Consider the following 18563-nt stretch of genomic DNA (forward strand, 5'->3'; position numbering starts at 1 on the left):
GAAGTACGTGGCACAAGATCCAGAAGGGGAGGAGGAACCCCAAGAAGAAGAAGACGAAGAGGACGAAGTCTTATGCATCGATGACCAGGTGTTGGGAGTGAACTGCACGCGATCCAAGAAACCAGCGTTACAGATGAAGATCGGCGGGGTACAAATAAATATAGTGGCGGACTCTGGCTCCCCGTACACGATCATCCAAAGAGCCATATGGGAAAATAAATTCAAACCCAAAATAGGGGACGACGTACTACCCACCGACATCCACCCAGTCACGTTCACCGGAGACCCATACCCATGGTGGGGTACCGAAGGTTGATGTTCGACTTTAAAGGACGCAGAGCAGAAGGGAAGCTGTACGTGGCAGAGAAAGGACCCTCCGTACTAGAATGGAAGGACCAAGGGAACTTGGGAATACAACTCAACCCAGGTGGATCGAGGCAAGTGCTGCTGATTGGAGCAAACCAAGCAGACGAAGGGAGTAGGTGGATGACAGAGTACCCGGAGGTGTTCATGGGAACCATTGGAAGGATGACGAAATTCACACACAAAATACGCATCAAGGCCGGGGCGAAGCCAATGAGCCACAACGCCTGAAATATTCCCTTCCAAAGCAGAGAGGCAGTCCAGGAGGAACTGAGACGTCTGGAGGTAAACGGAGTCATAGAAGCGATCGAGAGCGCAGATGGCTAGCACCGCTGGTGGTAGCCCAGAAGCCGAATGGGAAGGTTCGCCTGTGTGTGGACTTGAGGGAACTCAACAAGAACATTCTAGTAGACAAGTTCCCGTTGCCCCGGATAAGTGAGATGGTGGCGAAGACCAAGGGGGTCAAATGGTTTTCTACCATAGACCTCACCTCGGCGTACCACCAAATCGCGCTGCATGCCACCTGCAACCACCTGACGTCATTCATCACGCCTTTTGGATGTTACAAGTTTCTCAGGATGCCCTTCGGCTTAGCGTCGGCTGCAGCGGTTTTCCAAAAACTTATGCATAAGCTGTTCCAGAAGGTAGAAGGGGTCCAATACTTTCAGGACGACATCCTGGTCATGGCGAAAACCAAGGGAGACCATGATGAGAAACTACACACAGTGTTAGCGATCTTGGCCCAAAATGGACTCACGGCGGAATGGCAGAAGTGCCGATTTGGAGTGGACTCGGTGACCTACCTGGGCCACGAAATCAGTGGAAGAGGAATAGAACCGAAAAGAGCGAACATGGCGGCCATCAAAGACGCACCAACATTGACGAGGAAGGAAGATGCCCGCTCCTTCCTCGGCATGGCGGAGTTCTACAGTAAGTTTGTCCCGGATTTCGCGACCAAAACGCACCACATATGGCAACTCTTAAAGGAGAAGAACGCCTTCAAATGGACGCAGGAGGAACAAGAAGAATTCGAGAGAATTAAACAGGACATTTGCACAGCAATCCCCCTTGAAGGGTTCGATCAAGAAGCGTTGTCCATCCTAACCACTGACGCCAGTGACAAGGGTCTGGGGCGGTTCTGATGCAGAAAGTCCGGGGTGGAGAAGTCACCACCGTCAGCTTTGCCTCGAGAGCCCTTGCGGCGAATGAAGAGAAATTTAGCATCATTGAGAAAGAGATGCTGGCGACGGTCTGGGCAATGGAACGATTCAGACAGTACCTGTGGGGTGCGAAATTCCTACTCCATACCGACCACAAACCACTGGTTAAGGTGTTGACTTCGAGCGGACATGCGCATGCGACCCCTCGCATTGCTAAGATGAGCCTGAGGCTGTTGGACTACGTATATGATGTGGAGTACATCCCAGGGTCCAAGAACAAGGTAGCAGACTTCCTAAGCAGAGCAGCCGCCATGGATCCTGCGGAAAATCGGTAACCTTCGGAATGGGAGGATTACATGGTAGCACTCACGCAAGACTACGAAGGAGCAGTCAGCACACATGAATGGGAGGAGGCGTACACAGCTGACGAGACAATAGGCACAGTGAAAGGCTATGTGACACAAGGATGGCCGGACAAAAAGCATCTGGACAGCGAGCTGAGGAAGTTCTGGGAGATCCGAGAAGAACTGTCCATAGGAGACAACCCAGTGTTTCTACTGAGAGGAGACAAGGTGGTTCCACCGATATCACTGGTGAACCGTCTTTTAACCATCCTACACGAGGGACATCTGGGGATCATGAAAACCAAGGCGAGAGTGAAGCAGGCATACTGGTGGCCAGCAATTGATGGACAGGTGGAAAGATATGTCAGGATGTGTGAACAATGCAATAGGGCCGATAAAACACAAACCTTATTACGTCCACCATTGGAGAAATTCACGGGGCTGTCCAGCCCATGGGAAATGCTGTCAGTGGACATACTGGATCCAATCCTGAGCGCGGAAGTGGTACCCAAGTACGTCATAGTAGCAGTGGACAGGTACTCTAAATGGCCAGAGGTGGAGGTATGTGAAAGTGCATACACCGAGACTGTGTTAGCATTCCTCATAGGCACATTCCTGAGAGAAGGAATACCCAAGGTGATAACGTGTGACAATGGCCCACAATTTGTGTCAGAAAAGTGGAACGCCTTCATGACCAGGAATGGGATAGAAGTCAAACATACCCCTATCTACCACCCTGCGGGGAATGGACTAGCGGAAAGATTTAATAGGGTGATCATGGGATCCATACAAGCGGCAATAAGTGCGGGGTTAAGCTGGGAGAAAGAACTCCAACGCATGCTCTGGGCGTACCGCATTACCCGGACCAACACTGGGTATAGTCCGTTCAAGATCCAACGAGGACGTGAACCGTTTACGAAGGACAATGTGGCGTGGAAACACCTCATGGTGCAAAGCAAGTGGTCTCCTGCGGTGGTAAGGCGTAACCTTGACAAAGCGCAAGCCTTGTACACAGAGTACTATTACAAACGGCGCAACACCAAAGAAGTAACCCTGGAAAAAGGAGAGTGGGTAAGAGTAAAACATGCTACGCTAAAAAGGAAAGGAGAGAGTAAATTTAGCCCCCCCCCTGCAAGTGATAGAAACATATACCAGGTCGGCTTTGCTGAGCGATGGGAAGGTATGGTCGCAGGACAGGATGGCGAAATGCAGTAAATTCATGAAGTGGGAAGACCCGGAGGACAGAAGAACACCTAGACCTGAAGAGGGAAGTGAGCTGGAAAGAGAGGGAAGTCTAGTGGCTGAGGGACCAAGCCCAACCTCTCCCAGGAGAGGGGCGGGGGGGGGGGGGATTCAGAATCAGAGTGCAGTAGGAGAGAGCAGAGAAGGAGAAACGAACAGACAGGATCACCTCACGAAAATAGGGATTCAGGAAAAGGAAGAAGAGGGACAAGGAGAGTTGGAGGCCAGAGGAGAATCCCCGACTAGAAGGGAAAGAACGGCCCCAGAGCAAGAACAGAAATGCACGAGATCGGGCAGAGTGATCAAGATGCCAAGAAGGTTTGAGGACTTTGACACGCAAAGCAAGTAAGACTGTGAATGTGGGGCAACTGTTGGCCTTGTGTTGAAAGGGGTTTAAGGGGGGAGATATGTAGTGATACGCTCTAGTGGTTGTGGCGCCCCAGCGCATATTTAATAATAAAGGGTTAACTGCTCCACAACGGTGCCAGAGTCATTTGTGGGGTAAACTACATCGGCACACGTGTGTGCCTCGGTTAGACATTATATGGACTCAGTCTCTATGGTTAGGGAGTACAAGGTGCTCATGGGATTTGTGGTTTACTGCATTATGTTTAATAAAAAAGATCGTTTTTTATTGGCTGCTGTAATAAAGCAAAGAAAATGAGAAGCATAATCCTCGCCTCCTTGGTCCTTAATAGAATTAAAAATTCTTGTCACGAATGTTTGCAAATTATTAATCCTTCTTCTGTGGATTTTGCCGAGCTCTTGAACAGGACTTGACTTAAACATACCAGCCATGCCAGTAAATACCGGAGGGGAGGGTACCCGGGCTAGGGCCTCCACATGCACCGGACACCAAAGGTTGTTTGTTATGATTGCCTGTTCTGTCCCTGCCGCTGCTAACCAGGAAAGGAAACAGAAATTATTTCTACTACATTGACGTATTTAATGTGTTCCATTGACGTCAGTGTGTAGAAAGGTCGTGACCTTTTCTTAGGGTGACATGACTCTATTTCTGCGCATGCGTACAGTGAAGTCACCAGTCGTACGCGCATGCGTCCAGCGATTAACTTAGTCACACACGCATGCGTACATTAAAGTGTCGTGCTTTGAGCGCATGCGCACGTAGTACCTGTGAGTGCGCAGGCGCAGTGGCAAGGTGTGGAACAGGATTTGTGTTGTTTGCTTCGAGGAAGGCTGGGATAGTCGCTCTGGAGCTACGGTACATTTTTGCTGATTGATTTTGCCCCAAACTAAACCCTGGATCATTTCAAAAGTTCACGGAAGTGGAAACTTAGCCAGGTCTCTGCAGAGAAATGTTCCAGCCGAATTCAGATAAGGTGAGTCGCCTCAGGTGTTTCCAGGGCTTTAAGGGGAATAAAAAGTGTGGGAAACGGGTCTCTAAAAACAGCGTGGCCTAGGAGGCTGATCACGGAATCCTTTTCAAGAGGCGTGGCCCAGGTAATAAGGGGTGGGGTCTTAAAGTGGGTTTACTAACAGCCTGTGCTCTCAATAGCTGACATCCAGCCAGTATGTTGGTGCCCCTCCGTGAGCTTTCTGTTATTGCATCCAGACATATCACACAATAAAACACAAGCACCCGAAATAAACCAGACCTATTGGTTTTGCCAGTGCCTGTTTCCAGTATCAGTCAAATGAGTAACCATGATGTTGTTGTGAATATTTAGGATTGAAACTGTTTCAGTTTTGAAAATATGAGCCTGTGAATTAAAGGTTACTTCAGTCCTTGGAGAGGGTAGTGGTCTTCAGAATGTATTTACTCCTGCACTCCCCTTTACACCACTTTTCTCTGTAGCCTCTCAGTGAGACACAACCTTTTCGCTCCACATCTTCTGAAATCCTCCATCTTTCACACCTCTCCTCTTACCTATTCTGCACCATCTATTCACTGTCTCCTGCATGCACTTCCTTGCATCTCCCTCCCTTCACCATCCCTTTACACACATACTGTGGACCCACTCATATGTAAGCACTGCATTTTCATTTACTTTCACCTTGTAAATACTTTTACCACTGTGTACTTCTTTCCCACACTTTTGCCTACTATCACGATTACAATAGGCGTTTAAGCCAGTTCCTCCGTGCAATCTGCAGAGAGGCCAAGGACTGGATGAGTATGGATTTTGAACACCTTTATGCCTGTCCCACTCATGGCCACTGTCAGAAACGCACACTGCCTTTAGGTTAAACTCCAGAGCTCTCAAACATGACCAGAAACTTCTCGGCGCCACTTTAGTTGAGCTTGCAGTTATGACCGCAAAACATTCTACTGTTGTTTTATGAAATTGACAGCAATTGTGTAACTGTTCCCAGAAAGCTATAACAGTTTATAGAAAAATATAACTGCTGGGGTATGGACTAAAATCTTGCGGATTGACATGGCTTCTATGACTATAACATGGGTACTCACAAATGTTTCCCCCAGGGCCGCAAAGTGTAGTCTACACTGTGCCCAAGGGCCGCATTAATGCCAGCATTGTGGTGCTTTGTGAGGAGATGGGTTAAGGTGGGTGCTATCGCTAGCTTGCAAGATCCAATTGTAAAAAGGAAGTAACTTGGATGAAATAGAATTGCGCAATGTGAAACCAGAAAACCTGGGATCAATCTTGACTTTCCCCTTTGACCAAATTGTGTGATCCTAGACAGTGTTCTATTTTCACTTTGTCTTCTTTTTCTTCATCATGACTTATAAGAACACCTTGAAATACAGGAGTTCAGGATATGTGCTGTTAAACACCACCTCTTGTGTTCGATTTAATAAACTATAATGTTGTCCATGTACATTAACAACCCAGACCTCCAAGAAGGTTCTATGTGACAGCTGACTTTCCTCTTAGTTCACTATTGGCATTGTTGTCAGGATGGGCAGAGGCATTCATGTTTCTCCGTTAATTTTTGAAAACTATCATTTTTAAAATACTTCTGAATGCACTTGCATAATCTGATGTACTAAGGAGAAACACATCTGCTTGTTAATGAAATACACTTTATTTAATTTTGAAAAGACTTTTTAATATTTTTATACGTTTGTTGCAAAACGTCTAAAAAAAGAATGCTTTTATAAAGTTAAGTGGTGCAGAACATCTTATTCTAATTACTACCTTAAACAAATTCACTCAGCGCAAGACTCCGCTAAACAGATGTTCCAGGTAGTAACCAAGTTATCAGGACAAGGGAACAAACCCCTCATAATCGCCACCCAATCTCTCTGCAACTCACTGGCCAGTTTCTTCCAAGAAACAGTTAGTCAAATCTACACCAATTTTTCAGCCCATTCTAAAATCAACAACCCGACAGACATTCCTAGCAAAGTTAAAAACTCTCCTAACCCACCCAAACTCAACCCCATCGATGATCAAACTACCCCTAACCTAACGGAATTCAGCCAGGTCTCACCGGAACAGATCATTCACCTTATTTCCACAATCAAATCCGGACCCCCCAATGACCCCTGTCCGCCATCCACTCTGAAACTGATTCTTGACATCATAGGCCCTAACCTAGCAAATATCTGTAACTCGTTGTTTAGGACAGGTACTTACCCTTCCATCTGGAAAAAGACCGTCATCAAGCCGTTACTAAAGAGAAACAATCTCGATCCCACAGGAACAAAAAACTACAGACCAATTGCTTGTCTCTCATTCCCAGCAAAGGTTTTTGAAAAGGTCATGAACACTCAATTAGCACGATAATAACTTACTTGACGACACCCAATTTGGCTTCAGAAAGGGCCATGGCACTGAAACAGCTCTCATAAAGGCATCGGATGAAATCAGGAAGATACTTGATGAGGGGGGTGCTGCTCTCCTTGTGCTGCTGGATCTCTCAGCGGCATTCGACATGGTCGATCACGCAACCCTGATCGACCGTGTCGCAGCCATCGGCATCACACACAAAGCCAAGGTCCTCCTAGCCTCCTTTCTGTCTAATCGGACTCAACTAGTGACGCTTGGTGACTTCAACTCCCCTTCATTTGTTCTCCCATGTGGTGTGCCACAAGGATCATCTCTGAGTCCGACCTTGTTCAATATATACGTGTCGGACCTGGCGAGGATCATTAAAACCTACAGCATGGGCCTGACATCATACGCCGATGAGACACAACTGGGGCTTTTATTTATTTATTTATAGAGCGCAACATTCATCCCAGGGGATATCAAGGCGCTGATCGCAGGAGCGAGGGTATTAGGCTGCTGAAACAGGCAGGAATGTGTTAGTTTTTTGGGAACAGATGAGTTTTCAGTTTTTTTCGGAACTCCAGATAGTTGGATGTGAGTCGTAGGTCTGTGGGGAGGTCGTTCCATCTCCTAGCCGCCAAGTATAAGAAGGAGCGTCCTCCGGACCTTACTTTCTTTATACGTTTAGTTCTGGCTAATGCCAGATATGAGGACCGCAGGTTCCTTGTCGGGACATAGAACTCGAGTCTTCCCTGTAGTATTTTAGGGCCATTTTGGAATAGTGCTCTGTGAGCATGGCTGAGTAGTTTGAAAACCGCTCTTTGGCGCATAGGAAGCCAGTGCAGGTCTTTCGTGCACTTTGATGCTGAGCTTAATCTGTTTTTGTTGCATACCAGCTTGGCTGCGGCATTTTGGAGCACCTGTAACCGAGTGAAGAGAGACTCGTTCATGCCCACAAATAGAGCATTGCCATAGTCGAGCTGACTCATAAGCAAGCCCTGCGTGATTGTTCTTCTGCAGTCTAGTGGGATCCAGGGAAAAAGCCTGTGTAGCAGTTTCAAAGTGGCAAAATCCTCGCTACAAAGGGCCCGCACATGGTCCTTCATGGATAGGGTGTCATCAATGAAAATACCTACATTTTTTTGAACAATGCTTAGGGATTGGGGCTTGCGGTACACAACGACGGAGGGGCAGTCGCGGCAAACTTTCAAGAGGGAATGCTTGCCATTAGTGCTTGGATGGCAAACAGCTGCCTCAAATTAAACTCAGACAAGACGAAGGTGATGATTTGTGGCAATCTCCCCCTAGCTGGTCCCCTACTTTGTGGCCAGCTAAGTTAGGCTCACCTCCGTCCCCCGTCTCAAAAGTCAGAAATGTGGGTGTTATGTTTGACGACAAGCTGTCATTCATGCACCATGCCAACGCAGTCGTCTCTGCATCTTTCTATGTGATCAGGATGATAAAAAAACTCCTACCTTTCCTCCCAACCAACACAGGCAGGACTCTCATCTGTACATTGGTCATGTCAAAAGTCGACTATTGTAATGGTCTACTCCTCAATGCTCAAGAAAGAGTAATAAATAAATTACAACTGGTGCAGAATGCAGCCGCTAGGATTCTGACAGCCACTCCTAAATTCAAACCGATATCAAACGTGGTGCGGCAGCTCCTCTGGCTACCCATCGGGAGCAGAACCAAGTTCAAGGCCCTATGCATTGCATACAGGGTAATCCGCGACACTGGTCCTCAGTTTCTCAGGAACATTTTCTGCCTCTACAAGCCCAGCAGATCCTTGCGCTCATCAGCAGCGAACCTGTTGACTGTTCCCCGAACCAAGAAAGCATCTTAGGGCGACAGAAGATTCACGGTCGCCACCGCCAAATTATGGAACATGCTCCCCCTCCACATCAAGGCCAGTCCCATCCTGCATACATTCCGGAAACAATTAAAGACTAGGCTTTTCAGCCAATAACCCTTCCACGCATGGTCTTCCTTGCCTCGTCCGCAGCGCCGAGACACCTAAGGGTATTTGCGCGCTTTACAAATTGCTTAAATAATAAATAAATAAACAATTTGCTTCTTCTCTTTTACTTCAGTTAGTGTAACGATACGCTTGCTGTTTATTTAACATCTTACTGAATATTACTGCTCAGGCATGTAAATAAACAGCAGCCCATTGCAGTGGTCCTGCTGGGGATGCATGTTATGTTAAAAAGTTTTCTAAAGCGCATAGATTACTCCAGCTGGAGTGTCCCGGCAATAGGATTGCTATTTTGACAGAAATGGGAAAGATCAAGAGGTGGCCCAGCTGGCAAAAGGCCTCTAAAAGAAGAGGGCGAAACACAAAGTAGAATCTAATGCTAAGGCACTAGGAGAAATGATTTTGTCTAAACAGCCAGGTTTAAAGTTTTTCCTAAAAGTAGCCTCAGCTGGTTCTAATCTTAAGTGCAAGGGGAGAGTATTCCATAACCTAGCAGCGCAAACACCAAAAGAGCAGCCGCCCATCCAGGCTTTCCTAGCCCTCTGAATCACCGCAAGTGCAGTAGCTGAAGATCTGAGGCAGTGGCCAGGTAAGGATGGTTTTACTAGGGCACACAAATAGTGAGTTCCTCTGTTGTGGAGGATTTTGTGACAGCACATAGCCTTAAGGCTGATACGCTTCTCCAGAGGGAGACGATAAAGTGCTGCCAAAGCCAGAGACACATGGGCTCGTCTCAGGAGATTTAAAAGAAGGCAAGCAGCTGCATTTTGCACTCTTGCAGCTTCTAGATTCTGTTTTTGGACACACCAATATACAAGCAGGTGCCATAATCCAATCTCGAGACTACAAGAGCCTGTGTAACCGCCTTCCTCGCGGACAAGGGAAACGGATCGGAGATGTTTGCAATCATTTTAAGTATTGCAAACAAATTGCTAATCAAAAAACCTTTCATGCATTAGGAAATGCCATTTTGCAATCACAAACTGCCGATTTTTGCGAATCGCACTGTTTGCGATCGCAAAATAGCTTGCTGCATGTGCCTATATTTCCTGCCAGCCCTGTGTGTCATTGGTGGACTGGAGAGCCCTAATTGGAAGGAGACCAAATAATGATCCGACCACGGAATGGGAATAGGAGTTCCAACAGACGGGGCCTGGAGTTGGCAAAGACAGGGTCAAGCAAATGACCTGAAATATGCGTTGGGCCGGTGACCCTCTGAGACAGTTCAAGGGTATCGAGGTCTTTTATGAGAGAGGCAGCCAAACGGCAGCTGGCGTCCTCAAAATGGATGTTTAGGTCATGTGAAGGTGAGGAGGGCTGCATGCAGCCTCGGGCTGTACTTTGAGCATCACTGCTCTATAATATCATTTGAAATGTACAAATAAAACACATTGCTATAAACACCCACCCACAACCTGACTCACAGACACCTATAGGTGACCTGGTTCACAGTTTGTGCTATTAAAGAGTTATATGTTGCCATGAATTAAAAATGTAAAAGAAAATTGGAAAGTAAATTAAGTTAAACTTGTGGAATGTAAACCGAATCTACCTGGCTCACGTGGATTGACTATATGGTTTGCCCAGCCATTGTTCAGAAATCCATCAATGTTTATTCCCTGTAAAGGTAAGGATATAATATAGGGCCCAACAGGGATGTGTTCCAACTTTATATTTTAGCTAATGTAGCATTCTGTAAAATGAATATAACCTTGTGTAATGAAGATGGTGCTCATGTAAAGTGCTCCAGTACATATTGGGTCAAGTTCGCGCTCTATAAAACTGCAAAAAAACAAACCAAAAAAACTACTATCTGGCCGCGGACCTAGAGGGATTCAGCTCACTTAAAGGCCTTGGTGTTTCCCGAAAAAGGTATTCATCCTCATGAAGCACTCAAAAGAGCCACACACTGAAGGTAATTGCATGCTTTAGGACACAACTATGCTCTGGAAGATATGTTTTCATTTTAATGTAGTTTGCTATTTATGCAGCACAAACTAGATCCAAAGGATAACCGAGTGCTTCACATATAAACAATTATTATACATAAGCAACTTAATTTCTTTACATTATATTGAGCTTAGAGCAGGTTGCAAGGTGCAGAGTACCATTGGGCAATAGTCTTTTCTTTGATGCAATTCATGTAATAAGCCGAGCTTGAATGCGAACCAAGAAAGAGTCAGACGTGGGCCTCCAGATCTACATTGATCCCCATCATTAGGCAGGATTTCACAATTTTGCCAATCATGCTTTCGACTCGGGGTGCTGAAGTACCAAGTACCTCCTTGCCCTTTCAATAAAGTGCATTTCCACCTCCCGCCTCCACCACTAAACAGATCCTATTGTCTTTGTGACTCTTCAGTTCCTCTGGTTAGCAGGAGAGGAAAGGGTCTCCACCTGAATCTGTTCTGGTCTCTGAACAGGAGGCATTGTAAGAATGCCCAAGCAGAGCCTTGGGAGCATTAGGATCCTCGTTTCTTTTTGATCAGGTTCATGCCAGACTTGTGCTGTCATTGAGCCGACACTTCAGGTGACAGGATTTGCCATGATGATTCTCAGGCAGGCTAGGAACTGCCAAATATATTTTATGTTTTAGATCCTGAGAGACTTTGTGACAGTATCAAAACTTTCCCTTTGTTTTTGTACTGCCTGTCAGAAGACCGGGACCAGGAATATATGCTTTCTTGCTGATTATATCACTGTCACTGAAGTGACTCATTGGTACATGTGGTGGAACGAGGACTAGGTCCTGTGATCCAGTTCCACAGAGAAAAAGACCTATAGTCACTGCAGTTGTGGCACCTTGGCTATCTAGTCTTCACAAGCAGCTCCCCACTTGGGCCTTTAGGCTGTTCTGGCACCCCTGCCATGGTTACGTTATAGCACCTGGATCTGCCTTCAGTATTCCACATTTTGGAGGCTAGTGTTTGGGCTCCAATCAGTTTCATTTAAGTCTCAGGACCTACAAACCTCCCCAACAACCTTCTTAGAGTTTTTTTCGCAGTCTCATCTCTTAAGAGAACCTTTTTTCAAATCAGCTTGTAGCAGATTGACATTGTTTTACATTAAAGCATATACATCTCTCTTGTTTTATTGTTAGGACCAGCCACCCCTATCCTATTGTATGCCTGTCAGTTGTCTTTTTCCTGTGCTGAATAGTGGCTACACCAAAATGATTTATAGGATTGGGTGTCCTTAAATTGTAATGGTGTAACCTGGGCTGAATGGATCGGTCTCTCAGGGAGTAACCAAATCCTCAAAGATGATGATGTCACCAGCAACAAAGGCCTGGCCTCAACTGTAGTATGTAACTCAGTGATTTTTACAGGAGGGAGGCTTGCATGTCAGCTCACAGATGTACCATACCTCCAATGTGTTATTATATACACACACATGCCTGGTTTCTACATTTTTTTGGTATGCTTTTGCTGCTGGCAATATGAATACCGAAAATGAAGGGAAAAAAGTACCTCAGTGATGCATATTTTGCATGCCAGGGGTGTCAAACCAGCTCACTATAGGGAGGAGCCAAGATGGCGACCGGAGCAGACGCTTGAGCGCCCGGCTCCGTCGGCCCTTGGCCTCGGACTATTATCCTGATGCCCATCCTCGCCGATTCTCGAGGTGCAACGTGTGCGAAGACGCGCTGACCGCGCCGCCGCTTTCCCGGAGTCTCAGCCCGCCCGGATGCCGGAGTTCTGGGTGCTTTTGTTCTCTGCACTGGACCCCTGTGCCATTGTGGCCTTTGCCGGCCCCCTGGAAGCTCCGCAGTTACCGGACCCGCTAGTGCAAACCTGAGCCCCGCGGTCCCGATCTCACCTCGCACCACGGATCGTCGCCGGTTGAGCCCGGGGAGGGACGGCCGGACACCTTCTGCACCCTGCGCCTGACGGGCTGGAGCTGTGGGGTGGGCCCCGGTGCGGCGGGTCTCCTGCCCCGCTCTGAGGACCGCGCTGTGGGAGGCTGCTGACCCCCTTCTTCTATTGCCTAGCCGGCGGCAAAGAGAACCCGCGGGAAGGGAGGCGACTGTCGGCCTTCCCTGTTGCGGCGCAGACCTGAGGGGAATTGACTCCTTGCCACGACCCTCCCCCCTGGCCATTACACCGTACAGCGGTAAAACATGGCGTTGATTGCCTGCTCGCGGCTGGGGGGTGATGCTCCGGTCTCGCCCGCTGCCCATTTCGCCCTCCCTCTTCCGGACACCAGCTCCACAGTGCCGTCCCGGATTGCTGCCGATGTGGGGGCCCAGCTTCCGCTGACATGCGGCTCCGTTCTGGCTGTCCTGCGGGACTTTCGACTACACATGTGTGCTGGCCTGCAGGCGCTGAGTGAGCGGTTTGACTCCATACTGTCGGCTGCGGGTCGTGAGCGCTCTGTTTGTCATCAACAAGGCGTGGGTCTACCAGTGCTTTTGTCCTCTTGCGGGGACGCAACGGCGGTGTATGATTGTGCTACACTGGTGCCTGCATCCGGCGTTCCCGGTACCCAGGATCAACCGCTCTCCAGCTCAACTGCGGATACTTTGTTCCCCTGGTCATGGCTGCCTGCTTCATTGTTGCCTGCCTCACCGCGTCCGCAAGAGTATCCTGCTGAGCGATACCTAACAGCCTCGAGGAATCGTCCGCGGTGGCCTACTGCTTCTTTTCTGTGGAACTCCTGTACTCTACTTGCCAGGTCTGGATTTTATGTGGTGCAAAGAGGGACCTCAATAGATGGTCGGCGGCCATTTCGTGATCCTACTTCACCATCTTCTCACAAGCGGCCATCTTGTCTTTGTCTGCTCGGGATGCGGGGCCTTCATGTAGGGGCTGGTTTAATCCCAAGCCCGCGATCGGGCCAGGGCTAGAATGACTTATATCGCCATGGTTCATGGACGGGCTGGACTGGGACTGGAACTGTATGTATGTGTTGTGCGCACTCGTCGCGATTTGTCTTCCCTCGCTTAAATTGTTGTGACACGTTATTTTCGCACGCAGTTTTTGGCGTAGTGGGTTCTTAGTGTGTGGAGGCCATAGCTGGCTGATGGTTTGGGGCGCTTTGGTGTTCCGTGGGCTCCTCCCCACCTTCTTTTCTGTCTTCTTATTTTCTTTACTCTATTCCTACTTTCTCTCTTGTCTATATTTCGGGTTCATTGGGCGACAGGCACTATGCCGGGGTGGGGGCAGGCCGTAGCCTCCGCATTGGTGTAGGGTGGGGGGGTAATACTCTGTTCTTAATTAGTTCTATGGGCCTTTTTCTTTTATGTCTCTGCGCTATACTTGCTTCGATTCGGGGTCCGGGTGTGGGGTGGATTGAGTGGGGGCGGCTCTGGAGGGGTGCGTAATTGCTCATGTGACTATCCTGTTATATCACTGCACCGCCTCACTGCTTGAGATTTTACTTCCATTGTTGTTTTAATGATGCTGCTGCTCTCCTGTATGGTGAAGCTATCTGGCGGACTCGAATCTCTTTTGTTCTTATCCTTCACTGACTTTTTTCCCTGATAAAATTACCTTAAAAACTTAAAATTAACCTTCACTTCTCCTTCCCCTGGTGTCAAGGATCTCTCCAGTATATCACTCATAACTCGTTGTTAATCTTGACCGTTGAAGCACAGGGGATGTAATGTTGGTATCAGTGCTTAACCGTATCGTGGCCGGCCTGACGGTTGTAGGCCCGTATTTGTTCTATTAAGATGCACGAATAAAGGTTTTAAAAAAAAAAAAAAAAAAACCAGCTCACTATAATGCAGTGCTCCATAAGCTCGTTCTGCAGGCATTTAGGAGTACTGTACAGGATAAGAAGGGTGAAGGCCATTTGCGGTCAGTGTTCCTCTACCAATTCAAACAAGTATGGATCAGGATCTACCTGGCATATGCGCTGGTTCGGACAGACCATAAGGTCAGTGGCAGGCAGGAGGAAACTCCAGCCAGCCTAACACAGATGCACAGACCTGTGCTTTGGTGAGGTGGGGAAACCAGAACAACAGACAACCTCCCACTGGTCCTAAGCGATGTTTGAGCTGTTCCCTGCTCATCACCCCTGCATTCACCCTCCCACTGTGTGACATTCAGAGCTTTCAGTGCATCTGAACCCTCCTACTCCAGCTGCATCTTGAGGGGAGGAGCAGGCAACCAAGTCTTACTCTGCAGTATGAAATTGTCCACCATTTATAAGCCTGGCCTTTCTGCAGCTAAGGCAATTAAATGTGGTCTTTATAGTGGGCAGTGTACTGCATTCCTTCCCCATAACTGTGGCCTGCATGCTCTGACAAGAGGAGCACACTTTAATTGTCCACCTGAAGTTGAGCACAAACAGTGGAGCATGATGGTCCTGAAGGAGAAGGGCGAGCCCTGCCTCAAACGCACCTTCTGCCACCCAACTGTGGCGCACACTGTGTCAGATTTCATTCACTTTGTTGGCAACCAGAAGGTGGTCCCACGAACCTGCAGGAGGCAGTAGCAGATGCACAGTCTTTGACCTTTGCTGTGCTTTCCTCCAAGGCTCTGTCTCTAGTGTGTGTGCAGTTCCAGACTTCCGATGCTGTGCGGAGTGAGCGTCCCCGGTTAACAGAGTCGCACCACCCCAAGAAGCCTTTCTACTTCACTCAGTCCTGGAGACAGGTTCCCCAGTTCTTTCATCCGCTTTAATCGGGCACTTGATGAGCAGTCATCAGGCAAATGGACATGCTCTCAGTCCCTGTCCTACAAAACTGACGTGCTCGTTATAGGTAAAATGCCAAACACCCCCTTCTCTCTACGGTGGCTCTCTTGGTTAGGTCAACCATCAGCCCAGGCGGATGTTGCTTTGAACCTGAGTGTTCTTCTTGATTCACAGATCTCCCTTCACTCATAGGTCCAGATTGTAGATTTTGTAAAATTGCAGTGTGCCCTCACAAACACATCTCCTTTACTGACCGCTGAGCACCAGAATCTGATAGGGCGCCCATTGATAATCTCTTGACTGCGATATTGTTTGCCCAAATTGTGCTAAAAATCTGTTTTGAACTTGCAACTGACAATGAATATAACTGTTCTCTGTGGGCTGGAACAATTATCACAAATGAACCCTGAGAGGCTTGGCTAACAATGAAACATCACATCCATAACAGAGTTCTACAGAGTTCTGTGCTTGGGTTGGACCATGATGAATAGGAACGCCTCGCGAGAGTACATTTCAGGTCTGACATGAACTTTCTGTCTTAAAATGCCCTTTGAGGGCAGAATTCTAAAGGTAGACGGGCTAAAGCTAGAGAATAATTTCCCCTAGGATCTGAGGCTAGCGGATAACCTACCCAGTTTAAGAAAGGCATCGAAACAATCACTTGCTCCTTCTCCTGCCATGAATAATAAAATGAGCACCTCTTTTAGAAGCCTTCAGTGAGGCCTCTAGAGTCTCTTCTGTTGTAGACTCTACTTACATCGATCACTTAATGTTACGTGCTGTAAATCATTTCTTGGGTGTTTTAGTTACTTGAACATCATTTTCAGTTTTGCATTTTGGTACCCTTTTTTATCCACACCTTGGCTTGATTTCATCAGCACCATTTAGTGGCCAACAGATGTCCAGAATCCTTTCTAAAAAGAGCACAAATTGATATGATAAATGAACAAAAGAAAGCATTGCTCTACTGTTCAAAGAGTAACGTGTCATATTGTAGAGAAATATATAAGATTCCCTATTACATTGTCTTTCAGAACGGCAACGCTGTTCATTGTTCTAAATTTATGCCTCGGTATGTTTCATGTGTCATCTTTCACGTGAGGCAGGATAGGTGACCAAATAGTGAAAGCTTCAATATATTAAAACCAGTGATAAAGCAAAATTAATTGATATGGAGAGCTTTTTGTTATTATGTCTGATTCCTTCTCGAGTAAATGAGGATTATTAAGCATTGTAGTTCAAGATAGGAAGCTGCAGGCTTCTATCAATAGTTATTGTGAGCACTTATCAACCTCGTATTAAGGCACAGAGGCCAGCAGGCCTTTTCGATGATCTTTTAACATGCAGTGCTTATGGATTGATACAAACGTATGGAGACCCTTCTCATCTTCTCCCTTGCCACAGAAACAGGCACATGTGAATGACTGTTTTCTAGAGAAAAGAAAGTAATGTGGGAAGTGATAGTAATGGAAAGACAGACGACAGTATTTGAAATGATTACACACCCATCATAGGATATCTTTTAATGAATAGAGTTGCTTAGTAAAAGATATGTCTTTCTCTTCCAGGCACAGGTTACGTTCCAAGATGCATCTACCTACTTCCCCGACGCGGAGTGGAGGCTTTTACAGGAATGGCAGAAAGAGCTGTATGTTAACGTGATGAGGGAAATTCATCAAGCCTTGATGTCACTGGGTAAAGAGATACTGTTTGTCAGTGTTCTGATGTAGAAGATCCCCATCTTGGATCCTGATCTTAGATGAGTGCTCAGGCTGTGGGAAGCTGTAGCATACTCTTTGTGTAAGTGCTCAAGGCATGGTTATCTGAGGATAAATCCACACCAGGGCACTGCAGGTAGCAGCGGAGTTACCAGATGCTGTAAGAGTGTGAGCAGGAGCATGATAAGGAGCACGCAAACGATGAAAGCAGCAAATAATGAAGACAAGCGTGCATAGTTCAAGTCTATGAAGTAGCAGACAGTGGGCTTTTACTAGAAGAGACATATAACTGAAACTTAAAATAATTCCCAAACAAATCAAGTCTTATGTCTTCCATGTGCTTCTGTTTGAACTTAATCAACTTAAATTTTTGTCATTCGGATGATTTTGCTACTACTAAATTTGCCTCTGGCATGGAGCAACCTGGCGTTTGAGAGCTAAACTGACAAGCCGTAGTATTCTTCACGGTGCTAAGCTGCACAAATCCTTTTATGCAGACCTACCATCTTATGTGAGGTCAGACTGTTTCCTGTTCCACCAGACCGATCTTGTATTTTTGTAAAAATATGCTATTATCCAAGAGTTTTTAACCTACGTGCAAGAATTGATAACATTATTTTTCATATAAGGCGAAGTACAGTTTCTCAAAAACAAACTGCTGAACCATGCTGCTCCCACTCTTGTGCACTACATCAGTTCTTGGGTCCTTATGAAATGACGATATGTAAAATTGATGCATGGTCAGGGCAGCGAGTGATCTATTACGGACTGTCTACTGTGCACAGTAATGTTTTTCATGATGCAGCGTGTAAGCTTTGTTTTCAGATATTGCACTCGCAGTGAGGCTTGACCATTGTCTGTTTAGCACAGTAATTATTGGTTATGTCGTTTTGGTCTATGTTTTATATACAATACAGTCTATTTATATAATACTGTTTGGAATCTCTTTTGTGGTTCATTCATTGTGTTGCTGGTGTGTGTGTTGTGCAAACGCTTTGCACATTGCCTCTGGCATAAGCCTGACTGCTCTTGCCATGCTACCAAGGGGGTGAGCACGGGTTATCTTTGGTATGTAACTTACTTGTCCTGACTAGAGTGGTGGGTTCTGCCTGGCTTAGGTGCATACCCTAGCCAACCAGAAAACCCATTCCTAGCAAATATCATGTAGTGTACCCTGAACACTTCTCCTGCTTTTTTATACATCTTGCTATAAACATTCCCTTTCCAGTTAGTGAATCGCTGTACACAAATACCGGTTTCATTTTTTCCGTGAGACCATTGGGACCTACATTGACAACACTATATGATGCACATATCGAAAATTAAACCTTTAGAACCATGGTTTATAAGTATGAATTTTTCAAATGGGACGCATACTTTCAATGCAGCTTGTTTCATTGTTGGCTGCATCACCT

The 18563-nt window shown here is 46.7% G+C and overlaps 1 protein-coding gene across 1 annotated transcript in view; it reads left to right on the forward strand.

Annotated features, from left to right (window-relative positions):
- The first annotated feature begins 4229 nt into the window (after positions 1 to 4229).
- Positions 4230 to 18563, forward strand: part of LOC146813455 (uncharacterized) — an 87982-nt gene continuing 73648 nt past the window's right edge. Inside the window, exons 1-2 of the mRNA XM_085620221.1 lie at positions 4230 to 4449; positions 16999 to 17125. Coding sequence (XP_085476347.1) covers positions 4426 to 4449; positions 16999 to 17125 — 151 coding nt within the window. The 5' untranslated portion in view covers positions 4230 to 4425. The remainder of the gene's footprint in view (positions 4450 to 16998; positions 17126 to 18563) is intronic.

The sequence above is a fragment of the Triturus cristatus genome, chromosome 7 (genome assembly GCF_964204655.1).
Source record: "Triturus cristatus chromosome 7, aTriCri1.1, whole genome shotgun sequence".
Taxonomy (NCBI): Eukaryota; Metazoa; Chordata; class Amphibia; order Caudata; family Salamandridae; genus Triturus; species Triturus cristatus.